This window comes from Mustela lutreola, chromosome 3 (assembly GCF_030435805.1).
Source record: "Mustela lutreola isolate mMusLut2 chromosome 3, mMusLut2.pri, whole genome shotgun sequence".
NCBI classification, from domain to species: domain Eukaryota; kingdom Metazoa; phylum Chordata; class Mammalia; order Carnivora; family Mustelidae; genus Mustela; species Mustela lutreola.
Genome location: NC_081292.1, coordinates 172,237,552 through 172,249,799, shown reverse-complemented (window position 1 = coordinate 172,249,799; position 12,248 = coordinate 172,237,552). Strand labels below are relative to the sequence as shown.

Sequence of the window (12,248 nt, the reverse complement as noted above, 5' to 3'; positions counted from 1 at the left end):
TACCCAGTTTCAGCAACTATTGGCATTTTACCCATTTGTTTAATTTGCACACATATGTGTGCACATGCACACACGCACACACAGTCTGTTTTCTGAGCCATCACATATATTATGGCATTTTGCTGCAGTGTAGAGTTCCTTTCTTAATAGGAGTGCCCTCTTATCTAGCCATACAGTGATCACTTGAGTAAATTTAATGTCTTTATGATATTCTTATCTAATTTGGGCATTTTCCAATTTGTCACTTGAGCCATGTACTTTATAGTTGGTCCCTCATTGACGAAATAGAGCATTTCTCTTTTTTGTGTTTCATATTTCCTCATGATTAGATTCAGGGTTTGCATCCCAGGGTGAAATATTACTTAGGGAATATTGCATCCTTCTTAGGGTAGCTCACCCAGAGGCTTGTGGTATTGAGTTGGGGTTCTTAACTTGGGGAGCAAGGACACCTGCGTGTCCTGCAGATGTTTCCAAAGCCCTTGAAGCCATGTCCCTGGAGCTCACCCCTACCTGCTGCCTGGACCACCTGCTAAATAGTGGAGCCAGGTGTATTCAGTTCAGAAGGAAATGCCGAGGGGTCCTGAGCCACCCTCCCTGGGTCAGAGCCACGGCTTTTAATTAAGGGGAAGGGTTTGCACATTAAATATTAGGGTCTTTATAAACAGGGGCCTTTTTTAGTATTAAAAAATGTATATCCTACCTCATTCTCAAGTAGGTTTAAAGCAACTTATTATGAGAAAACACAAATATGAAAAATAGAAGATGGAAAGAACGAAATTGTGGTTAGAACTCACAGAAACAGGGCACCTAGGTGGCTCAGTGGGTTAAGCCTCTGCCTTCGGCTCAGGTCATAATCTCAGGGTCCTGGGATCAAGCACCACATTGGGCTCTCTGCTCAGCAGGGAGCCTGCTTCCCCCTCTCACTCTGCCTGCCTCTCTGCCTACTTGTGATCTCTGCCTGTCAAATAAATAAATAAAATCTTTAAAAAAAACCTCAGAAACAAAGTAGAGTGGTGGTTGCGTAGGGCTGGGAAGTAGGGGAAGTGGCAAATGTTGGTCAAAGGGTGTAACTTCTAGTTATAAGATGAATAAGTCCTGGGACTTTATAGTGTTGTGGCTAATGTTAACAATATTACATACTTGAAGTTTACTAAGAGAGTAGATCTTAAATGTCCTCACCGCCCCCCAAAGTCATCAAGGTGATGGGCATGTTAACTAACCTGATCACAGTGATCATTTCACAATACATCCATGTATCGGTGCGGCACTTCGGACACCTTAAACTTATACAGTGTCCTCTGTCAACTATGTCTCAGTAATGCTGGGGGGAAAAGAAATTGTGGTTAAAAGAAAACGAGCGTAGGACGGTGCAAGTAAGCCCTGGCCAGGGCGTGTCAGAGCTGCTGGATGCCGGTGGAGGCAGGCCTGGCAGGCTCACGGCAGTGAGCTGAATGACCCCGAACCCGCCACACATTCCTCCAGACAGACCATTCCCGGGCCATGGACACCCTCTCTGGGCCCTTGAGACTGCCAGTTTCTTTTGTGATCTTCACAGAAAGGACACAGTAATGTGGGGGAGAGCAAATGTCCCTGACCCCATCACTTGGCTGCTCCCAGGAGCACTGTAGAGCCATGGTGGTGGTGGCTGCACCACAGGGGGGCACCTGAATAGCTTAGTTAAGCGTCTGCCTTCAACTCAGGTTGTGATCTCAGGGTCCTGGGGTCGAGCACCGCATTGGGCTTCCTGCTCAGTGAGGAATCTGCTTCTCCCTCTCCCTCTGCTGCTTTCCCTGCTTGCACTCTCTCTCTCTGTCAAGTAAATAAAATCTTAAAAAAAAAAAGAAGCAGCAGCTGCATGATCTGTGCTTTAGGATATGGCCACAACAGTTTTGGCATGTAGAAATCTTAGGGAATCGGCCACTTTTAAATGTCAGGAAAGCACACAGAGACATCCAAGTTTCGGAAAAGTAACTTCCTTGTGGACCTTCCAGGATAAGGGGGTTCAGACCACATCCCCGAGGACTGGCTGAGTTGACCCTCTGTGTGCACTGTACATTTAGCTATAAGTCAGTTAAGGAGTGTTTTTACCAAGAATGATGGCTTTTTAGCAGTAATTGGCATAGCGAGATCTGTCTATTAGGACTACTCCTTTCCTCCCTGCCTTACACTTATTTATTAGTTCAGCAAATACTTAAGTGTTTTTCAGGTCTGTGCTATAAAATCCCATCCTATCTTGCATATACAAGCATCCTTATATTTTCACTTTCCTTTGGCAGAGTGATGCTCCCAGGTTATTTAAAAATGGATATCATGTGAATAAGGAGCAGTTTAAAAGGGAGGGGAGCACAACATATCTTGTATTGTACCCCATTAGACATGAATGTTTTTTGTCAAGAGATGAGTGCTATCATTCTTCCTGTTTCAGTGATATTAAGGTACAGATTCTAGGCCTTCAAAGCCAGAGGAGAGAGGATGAGCCCTGTTTATCTTAGTTCCTAACCATTTTCTTTCTCCTGAGTTACTAAGGAACAGGCAATAAAACCTGCAAACAATCCTTTATTAGTCCCATAGATTTCTCTCTGAGATGATAAAAAGTGGATATGAATCATTGTAAAAGAACATCCTTGTGAAAGTATAATATGTGTATAATATTGGATTTATAATGTGTGAAGAGGAAATTAGAGTGCAGTTTAGATAGGAAGTCTGGTGGTCAAATAGTAGGATTGAGGATTTGGGAGAGGAGGGCTGCTTTCTTACTTGCCAAGGGTTTAAGTCCAATGCTAGGTCCAAACACAATGCCATCAGTTTCAAGATAAAAAGGTGGGCACGGCCCAGCATGCCCTTTAGTGTGGTCCTGCATCAGTTCCCCTCTGTGCTGTTGACCTTGACCAATTCATTGTACCCTATAAAGGGCCCATCAGAACAGTGCTGGTATCCATAAAGTTAGTATGTTTGATACTGGCTTTTTAAAACTGGCTGTTAAGAATCTGGCCTTCTGTGACCTCACTCACTGTTGAAAGTTCAGAAGGATTCAGTAAGTAACACCCTTCTAACCCCTGAGTTCTGAACCATTTGGAAAATAAGACAAACGAATAAAGGAGAAAGGAGCTGACAATATTGCTATTAACTCTGATGAAGCTTTTATTGTAGAATGTGGATTTTCTTTATAGACAGGTAGGTTTCCTACATTTAAATCCTGGCATTCAAGAAATACCACCACCCCCCCACCCCACCCCCCACGCCCGTCCCAGTCACAGCCAGCTCTGGCCAAGCCCCGCCCCTCCCCTCCCCCAGCACCGCTGGCAGCAAGGGCCCAAGGGCTCTAGGACTGACTCCTGCCCCAGGAGCACTCATCTTCTCCCACCAGGGAAGCAGGGAGCAGGCCGATGTGTGCCCGGTTCTTTCCGAAACCCACAAAGCCTGGAGTAGGGGGGAGTAGGGCCCTGTGGAGGAAATCCCACGAGGGGGGCCTCGTTCACGTTCAGATGACTGTTTCCAGATTTCCACGCATGTGAGTGGAGCGGGTGGTCAAATTCCAGTGTTTGCAGAGGGACCAATAATGACGGGATTGATTGTTTGAAAAGAGAACTCTCTCAGGTGGCCCCTTCCAGTTAGACTGCCTGTCGCCACCGTCACCCCCTGGTTTGTCATCCTGCATTCCTTACCAGCCCAGCCTCCAGACCATGGGTTAGTATCTCCTGGGAGACAAGAGAAATCTGAGTTTATCTCTTCAGCAATCTGATCATTGTTAAGAAGGGAAGCTTCTCCCTCAGGGCACAAAAGGAAGGGGTTTTTTGTTTCCTAGGATTGTACAAGTAATACACAAATGTGCTCACTGGAAAATATGTAACAATTTAATAGTAAAGTGAACACAAATCCCTTCTTTCCATCACACTAACCCTATCTCCCGCCACCAGGGTCCCTGGTGACTGTTACATACTCATCCTTCCAGACTTTAAAATTGATATAGAATCACTCTGCAACGATCTCTCTGAACTTAGTACATTTTAAAGAGTTTTTTATGTACTTCTGGATTTATTAATATTTTCCTTATCTTTTAGAGTTTTAATTTAAGAGCAGTATGGTTCCTTTAACCATTCCTCTAGCAAACCTTTAGGTGGCTTTTCAGTTTTTTGCTGTATCTGATAATGATGTAGCACACATCTTGTATGCTGCAGATAGCACGGGAAAGAACCATGGTTTGTCTCTCTCCTTAGCCCTTGGTTTGTGCTGGGCAAACACAAATGCAGAGACACTCCAGGGAAGGATTGTCTGATGGAGGAGAGTGACCATCTTTACTTGCCCTAGGATGGACAGAAGTGGGGAGGGAGAGGGCTGACCATGGTACAGAGTCCAGTGCTGACTCCAAAGGTGGAAATCCAAGCATAGCTCCATGGGTGAATCCCAAGTCCCACCTCGTGGTACCTGCAGGTTTTGGGGTTGGTTCATTGGTGGAGAAGTTTCCACTTAAATGCATCCTTACTTGGGAAAATGGCCCATTTGGGAATTAACTCTTTTTCAGCAACTCCCAGGTAGACCCCACTGGGAATATAAGTTAAAATGCTGCCAGGTGTGATTGCATTATATATACTCAAGGCTCACGACCTTCGAATCTTAGAGAGCATTTACTTTAAATCCAACCATCCTTAGCAATAAAAACCTGCAGGGGCCTCGGGCTGGGGCTGGTGGCGGTGGTGGGGACCCTTTCTCAGGGTGGTCAATTGCTCAGGAGACACTGCAATTGCTCAGGAGACATTGCTTGGCACTGTTCTGCCAAGGAGGACTCTTCCTAAAGCTTGCTGTAGTGTGGACAATGGCTCTGGCTTGAAGTTCAACACCTTCTGACCTTGTGTTATCTGTTGCGTTGCTTTCTTAAGTCTTCGTGAGATGCCTGCTCCTTGTCTGCCTCACCACTGTGTCTGAAGGCAGTTTTCCCAGGTCTCGTATCCTTTTCCTGAGGAGGAGTTGCACACCTAGCCCACCTCCCCCTGCTGCGCCTCCTACCCCAGTGCCTGTCACATTCTTGACCTCACCCTGGTGCTGTAAGGATTGACCACCTTTGATCTCAGCCAGTTGGTGGGACCATGACTGGCAGAGAATAACTGACTAGCTCAGATTTCTCCTCTGACTTCCAGACCTTCTCCCTGTGAATGCCTGATCAGCATATCACTTCTGCATCCAAAAACAGGCTCATCTTTTCCTCCAAACATGTTCTCCCCTCTTGCACTTCCTGTCTTGGGGAACAACGCTCCAGAGAACACTTGCAAATCATCCAAGCCTCTTCCCTCTTTGGGGCCCTATGTTCAGGCCGTCCTCGGGATCTGGGGGCCTTCTTCCCTCCTGACCCATGTCTTTGTTGCCTTGTGTTTTATTGAAGCTCTTCCTCTTTCTGTCCTGGCTAAAGCAACATTTCCTAACCGATCTCTTTCTTAAAGCTCTCACCTGTCTGATTACTCATGCCCACGGGAGCAGGGATGACCTTTCCGGTTGTGTCTTATTTATTCATGCCCTCAAGTTTCAGGAGGGATGTCAGTCCGTTCAAGCATGGATCAGGTTACTGTCTTGTTTAATACCTGTCTTTGCTCTAGGTCTGAAGTGCTCAGTGGGGAGTCTATAGCCTTCTGTGATCTAATGCCCGTCCCCACACACAGCGATGGTCACAGAAAGTAGAAGAGGCCTCAGTACCCTGGCCACTAGCACTTCCCAAAGTAAGCCCGTTGCTGCGACCTTTCCTTGGCCGAGGCTCTCAGATGCCTGCAGGCTACAGGGCAGAGGCAGGGCCCAGCATGGGGCCCTCGGGGACCTGGTAAGCCAGTGGGGCCCTTGGGGACCTGGTAAGCCAGAGAGATGCCTGCCTGGGAATCGCATCTGGGAACTCGGCACTCGGGCACTACACCGACTCAGCCTTATTTCCAAATGCCATGGGAGCAGTGTCCCATTTCAGCCCTCCTCCACCCCCCACACGTACCCCTGCCATCCATGTCTTACAACTCTGTGTTGCAGAGTTGGCGGTAGCAACATCCCTTTGCTGTGTGTGGAGCTGCGCTTCCGGTCCCTGGCTTTTGTGGTCTCTTCTGCCGGGTGGCCAAGGCCCGTTTCCTCCCACTGTGGTTATTTAACCTCTTCTAGGTCATCTCTGTCCTGGAGCTCGCTCGCCAGGGGGCCTGCCTTCCCTGTTCCCCTGCTCTCCTACACAGCACAGGCAGCCACAGTGGTCCAGCTTACTTCCTAAGGCCAGGGGGGAGGCTGGTGACAGGTGGGCCTAGGCTTAGGCTTCAGGCCCCAGACCGTGCCTGCCACAGCCTCGGGGCTCGGATGCTGCTGCTGGCTTCAAGCCACAGCTTCTTCTCTCTGACCCTCTAGAGCTGCCCACACCTGCGACTGTTCTGTGCAGCCCATGCCTACAGACCCTGATCCTGGCGGGTTCTCCCGTCCCCAGAGCCAGCCGCTGTCGTATGAAGTAGGGGACGTGGCATGCTCCAAGATGCACAACATGCTGAAGTCTCTTCTGGAGATCCCCCCCCGCCCCGTACACGTGCAGATGCTCTGACCAAGGGACACTGTGTCATGGTACACCTGAGACCGAGCTCTGCAAACACTTTCTGACATCACAGAGCATGGGCAGAGCCCCTCAGCTCGCTGTCGGCCTGCTCCTGTGCCCCCATCTGTCCTTGTCCCTCCACAACAACCGCTGGCTTCGGGGAGCAGTGACAGCTGAGGGCCAGGCTCAGTCCCTGGCCTGCAGGGCCCTGGTACCCCTGGTACACTGCTGGTACTGTTGTTGCCACCATTTGCCGTCGAGGCACAGAGAGTTCTCTGACCACTGATTCTCCCCACTGGCCTGTAAGCTCTCTGAGAAGGGGGCTTTGCTCTGTCACTCTGGTACCACTGTGCCCTGCAGAGACCTGGCAGATGGGAGGCAATCAGGAAATACAGGCTGAAGGGAGGAGCACATGCCTCTCTCTCAGGAAGATCATGCCGGCCCATTCCTCCCACAGCTCAGCTCTGGGGTTTTGTTTTGTTTTGTTTTTCTTGACTGGATAATAAAAGCTCAGTAGTGTCTAACATACTGCTTCTTCTCATGAAAGTGTTAGTTGTTAGTGCTTTTCAATTAATTTCTTCACAGAACAAATAGAATGACAATGAGTTTAGCAAAACAGAGGTAGTGTTTTAAAAGAACAGGCCACCTGGCGGGCTCAGTTGGTGGAATGTGGGACTTTTGGTCTCAGGTTAGAAGTTTGAGCCCCATGTTGCGATTTCTTGATTTTGGCTCAGGTGATGGTCTCAGGATCATGGGATCGAGCCCCTCATGGGGCTCTGCACTAGGCATGGAGCTTAAGATTCTCTCTCTCACTCTGCCCCCTCCCCCATGCTCTTTCTCTCACACACACACTCTCTCTCTAAAATAAATAAATCTTCTTTTTAAAGATTTTACTTGAGAGAGAGCACACAAGAGCACAAGCAGGGGGAGTAGCAGAATGAGAGGGAGAAGAAGGCTCCTCACTGAGCAAGGAGCCTGATGTGGGACTTGATCCCAGGACCCTGGGATCATGACCCGAGCCAAAGGCAGATGCTTAACCGATTGAGCCACCCAGATGCCCCTAAACAAATATTTTTTATTTTTATTTTATTTTATTTTTTTAAAAGATTTTATTTCTTTATTTGGCAGAGAGAGAAATCACAAATAGACAGAGAGGCAGGCAGAGAGAGAGGGAGAAGCAAAGCAGGCTCCCTGCTGAGCAGAGAGCCCGATGCGGGGCTCCATCCCGGGACCCTGAGATCGTGACTTGAGCCGAAGGCAGAGGCTTAACCTACTGAGCCACCCAGGTGCCTCCAGATCTTTTTTTAAAAAGATATACTATTAAAAAAATAAATAAGCTCTTTTATAAATAAATAAATGATAGGAAACATTTTCTTAAGTATGTGATGAATTTTATTTGTGGATCTATGAACTAGCCAATAACACTATAAAATATAAAATATTTTATATAAAATATAAAAATATATATTTTTAAAGATTTTATTTATTTATTTGATGGAGAGAGCAAGCACAAGCAGTCAGAGGGGCAGGCAGAGGCAGAGGGAGAAGAAGGCTTCCCACTGAGCAGGAAGCCTGATGCAGGACTCAATCCCAGGACCGTGGGGTCATGACCTGAACCAAATGCAGACCCTTAACCAACTGAGGCACCCAGGTACCCCTAAGAGTGTTTTTTATTTTGTCTTTTATTTGGCTAATATTTTAATATGCCTCTGCCCTTATTTGACTCATTTAACTTATTATCTTGGCTTCTTGGTCTTCTGAATGTGTTAGATGAGTAATTTAGGTATAGTTCAAATTTATTTTCTCAACTCCTTGCTATTTAAGTCAATAATAGGAACAGGCATTTCCTTTAATTAAAAAAAAAAAAAATCAAGGGCTGGGGGAACCTGGGTAGCACAATCATTAAACCTCTGCCTTCAGCTCAGGTCATTATCCCAAGGTCCTGGGATCGAGCCCGCATTGGGCTCCCTGCTCAGCAAGAAGCCTGCTTCTCCCTCTCCCACTCCCCCTGCTTGTGTTCCCTCTCTTGCTCTCTCTCTCTCTCTGTCAAATAAATAAATAAAATCTTTTCTTAAAAAAGTCAAAGATTAAAAAATATAACTTGGTCATGAGCCATTTAAAAGTGAGATTTGCTGTCTCCAAGGTGGGAATCTGTGTAGCCTGTAAATATTGTAGACAGAAGCAGTGGAATGGAGTCATCACCTAGGGCCAGTTTATTAAATTGGTCAAGGATTCTGGAGGGCCCATCTTGGGACGTCAGTCTTCATTCATTCATTCAACAATTGTTGATCATGTGCCTCTGTATGCCTTGCACTGTACAAGTTGCTAGGTACATATATAGAGAGTAATGTGTCTCTACTCATTATGGAACTCAGTGTCTGCTAAAGGAGAAAGCACAGAAATCATTGAAAATAATCATGGTTCAATGTGGTAAGCGTGGGTAATGACCTTTCCAGAGCTGTGGTGACACAGAGTGGACAGAGACCCACTACCCCCACTTTTGGAAGGGCTCCAAAGAGACCCAAGATCTCTTCTCTTCTCCTCACTTTTTTTCCCTGGAATTCCTTAGAACCTATCCCAAACATTCTGTCACTTTACCTATAAATCATTCAATGTATTTATCTAACAGATAAGGCCTTTACAAAACTAAAAGCAAACACAACTGCAATGCCAAATACAGTTAGCACTGTATTCCTATCATACTGCCCTGTGCAGTCCCTATTTAGATTTCCCTTATTGTCTTAAAACATTTTTTTTTTAAAGATCTTATTTATTTATTTAACAGAAAGAGAGATCACAAGTAGGCAGGGAGGCAGGCAGGGGGAGGGGGAAGCAGGCTCCCCACCGAGCAGAGAGCCCCATGTGGGGCTTGAGCCCAGGACCCTGAGATCATGACCTGAGCTGAAGGCAGAGGCTTAACCCACTGAGCCCCCAGGCGCCCCTCAAAACATCTTTTATAGCTGGCTTGAGTTGGTCCAACCAAGCACCACACACAGCATTTGTTTTTTGTTTCTCGAGTCTGTTTTAGTACCTGTTTAATATGGCATTGTTTGTAGTGGCAAAAACAAAACAATAAGTAAGACACTGAATATCCATAAAGTGGGCAGTGGATTGGCCTATAAATAGGGTTAAAATGGAGTAGGGTTTGACTTGGTACAAAGTATATGTTATTGTTATACTAAAAGAGAAAATCTTAATAAAGAAAAAAGTCAACATAATAAGGTGATCTCCGTTGCTTTTGTTTTCTGTGACATCTGACCAGGCAGCTTTAAGTGCCTCTGGGAGTTTGGCTGAGGAGGACCCACTTGTTTTTTTATGGAGCATTCCTTGGAGCAGAGTAACAACAAACCAAGGATGGTGGGCATCTTGGGAACTACTTGAGTAGTGTGTTGCTTAACTTCAGTTTGGGCTAATTTTTATCTTATTTATTTCTATTTTTATTTTTATTTTATATTGTGTATTTTAAATTTTCTTTATTTGTTTTAGAGAGAGAGTGCAGTATTGAGTGTGTGTGTGTGTGTTAGCATGGGGGTGGGGGGGGTGGAACAGAGTGGGAGGGACAAGCAGACTCCACGAGGAGCCTGATGCAGAGCTCATCTCATGACCCAGAGATCATGACCTGAGCTGAAATCAGGAGTCGGATGCTTAGCCAACTGAGCCATGCAGGCGCGCCTGTTTGTACTAATTTTTAAATCATATATAGTTATGATAGGAGAATCCTTCCTGATGGATCAAAACCTCTGCAAATCTGTTGATTTTGTGTGAGTACAATGATTTAGGATTAATGCATTGCTCTCACTGTTTAACACGGTCTCTCTTCTTCTGTTTCCGCCCCCCATCCTCAGGCTTCAACCATGTTGAGAGCTTCCTTGGCACCTGGGTAAGTAATTGCTTTTAGGAGTTGTTAGGATGGATCACAGCTCTAGGTAAAACTAGAATCCAAAGTAACGTTCATGGACATTCATCTTAAGAGTCTAGCCTAGATGAGTACCTTTGATTAGCTAGAGCTCCATGTGAATATAAAGGAAATACCAGTAATTATAAATAATACTGTTAAACTTAAAGTACCTTCTAGTATTAATTCTCTTTATTTTGGAGAGCTTGCATCAAATGGGAAAAAATTGTTGAATTGTTCCTGTGATATTCTGTAGAGATTAATCTTCTGTTGTAGGGCAGTCATCAGAGGGCTACAATGTCTAAATTTTATGTTCTCTGCTGACTCACTTGTGACCAGGGCCACAGGATAGCTTTGTGGATGCCTGAGCTTTCCTATCCATATCGATTAGGTTGTCACCCGTGTGGGTGTCTGGCGTTCGGGAATTTCATCTGGCATGTATGTTGCAGTAACAAGTTGAGAACCTTTGACAGAGGCTCAAGGACTAGGATGGGTTCTGGTGACCCTCTGAGCACCGCCCCCACCTTGTTGGGGGTGTTCAGAGGATGCTGTCAGATCACTCTGACCCCTGAGAGAGATACAGCTTGCCTCCTCCCTCAAGCCTGCGTGAGTCTGACACTGATCCTGCACTTTGTTCTCTGTAGACGGCAGCGGCTGTATAACGTAGTGCTGATGAGACAGACAGCCGTGGTTAAAATCCCACCTCTACCGCTGGCTCTGTGACCTTGGACCTCTTCTGTAACTTCTCTGTGTCTCAGTTTCTTTATTTGAGAAGAGACAATAATAATAATAACTTTCTCATAGGATTATTGTGAGGATAAAAATGAGTTCCTGTGTATAAAGCACTTAGTACAATGCTGGGACTTAATAAACTCTCCGATTTGCTAATGTTGTCCCCTGGGGTGTAAGAGACAAGGTCACCTGCAGAGAGTAAAGGGGGTAGTTGGTGGAGAGGCTAAGGAGGGCAAAGGAGAAGTTATGCCACAGTTCTTGGATGGCAGGAGAGTGGCTAGACCACAGAAATGTGGGGCGGCTGAGCAGCTTAGTTGGTGATATATTTAGTGGCCAATATCACCATTATGGACAAGTAACTATAGCCCACATTTGACAATGTCTCTTCCCTCCAGAAAAAGCCCCCAGCTATAGAACAGTTTTGGACTTGGCTTTACACGTGGAACTTTTTTTGTCTAGAAGAACACCTTGTTTAAATTTTAAATTAAAAAAAATATTTTTTTCATGTTGAAATAATTTCAGAGCTACAAATACTGTACAGATAATTCCCTTACGCCCTTCACCCAGATTCCTCATGTTGATATTCTGCGTAAGCTCAGTACAGTTGTCAGAGTCAGAAAATTAATGCTGATGCCACATCATCACATCTTCAGGCCTTCCTCACATGTTAGCAGCTGCTCCATTCTGCCCTTGTCTGGTCCAGGATCACATGTTGACATGATTGTCGTGTCTGTGTTTCCTTTAATTTGAAGTCATTCTTCTATCCCATTCATGGCCTTGACACTTTCGAAGAATACTGACCAGTTATTTGTAATGGGGACTTCTAAAATATCTGTGTTCATTTTTAAACACAGCCGTATTGGCCTCAGGAAAATAGGTGCCAGAATGATCAGTGTGCATGTGCGCAGGGCTCTGCTGTGTGATGTGCAGACTAGAACCTCCTCCCAGGAGTGTTCGCTGAGATCTCATTTGTTGCCCTCTTCTCTGGCCTTTTTCTCCCGGGCCCTGTGAGAGGATCGCCTTTTGTCTTTTAAAAACTAACATTAAGAAAACTAGTATGTAATTTTTTTATATAATGTA

The 12,248-nt window shown here is 45.7% G+C and overlaps 1 protein-coding gene across 8 annotated transcripts in view; it reads left to right on the top strand.

Moving 5' to 3' along the window:
• ARMC9 (armadillo repeat containing 9) overlaps positions 1 to 12,248 on the top strand; it is a 156,855-nt gene that overhangs the window by 41,960 nt on the left and 102,647 nt on the right. For all 8 annotated transcript variants that reach the window (XM_059167728.1, XM_059167725.1, XM_059167724.1 and 5 more), the window contains exon 10: positions 10,387 to 10,421. In XM_059167728.1, the coding sequence (XP_059023711.1) occupies positions 10,387 to 10,421 (35 nt within the window). The remainder of the gene's footprint in view (positions 1 to 10,386; positions 10,422 to 12,248) is intronic.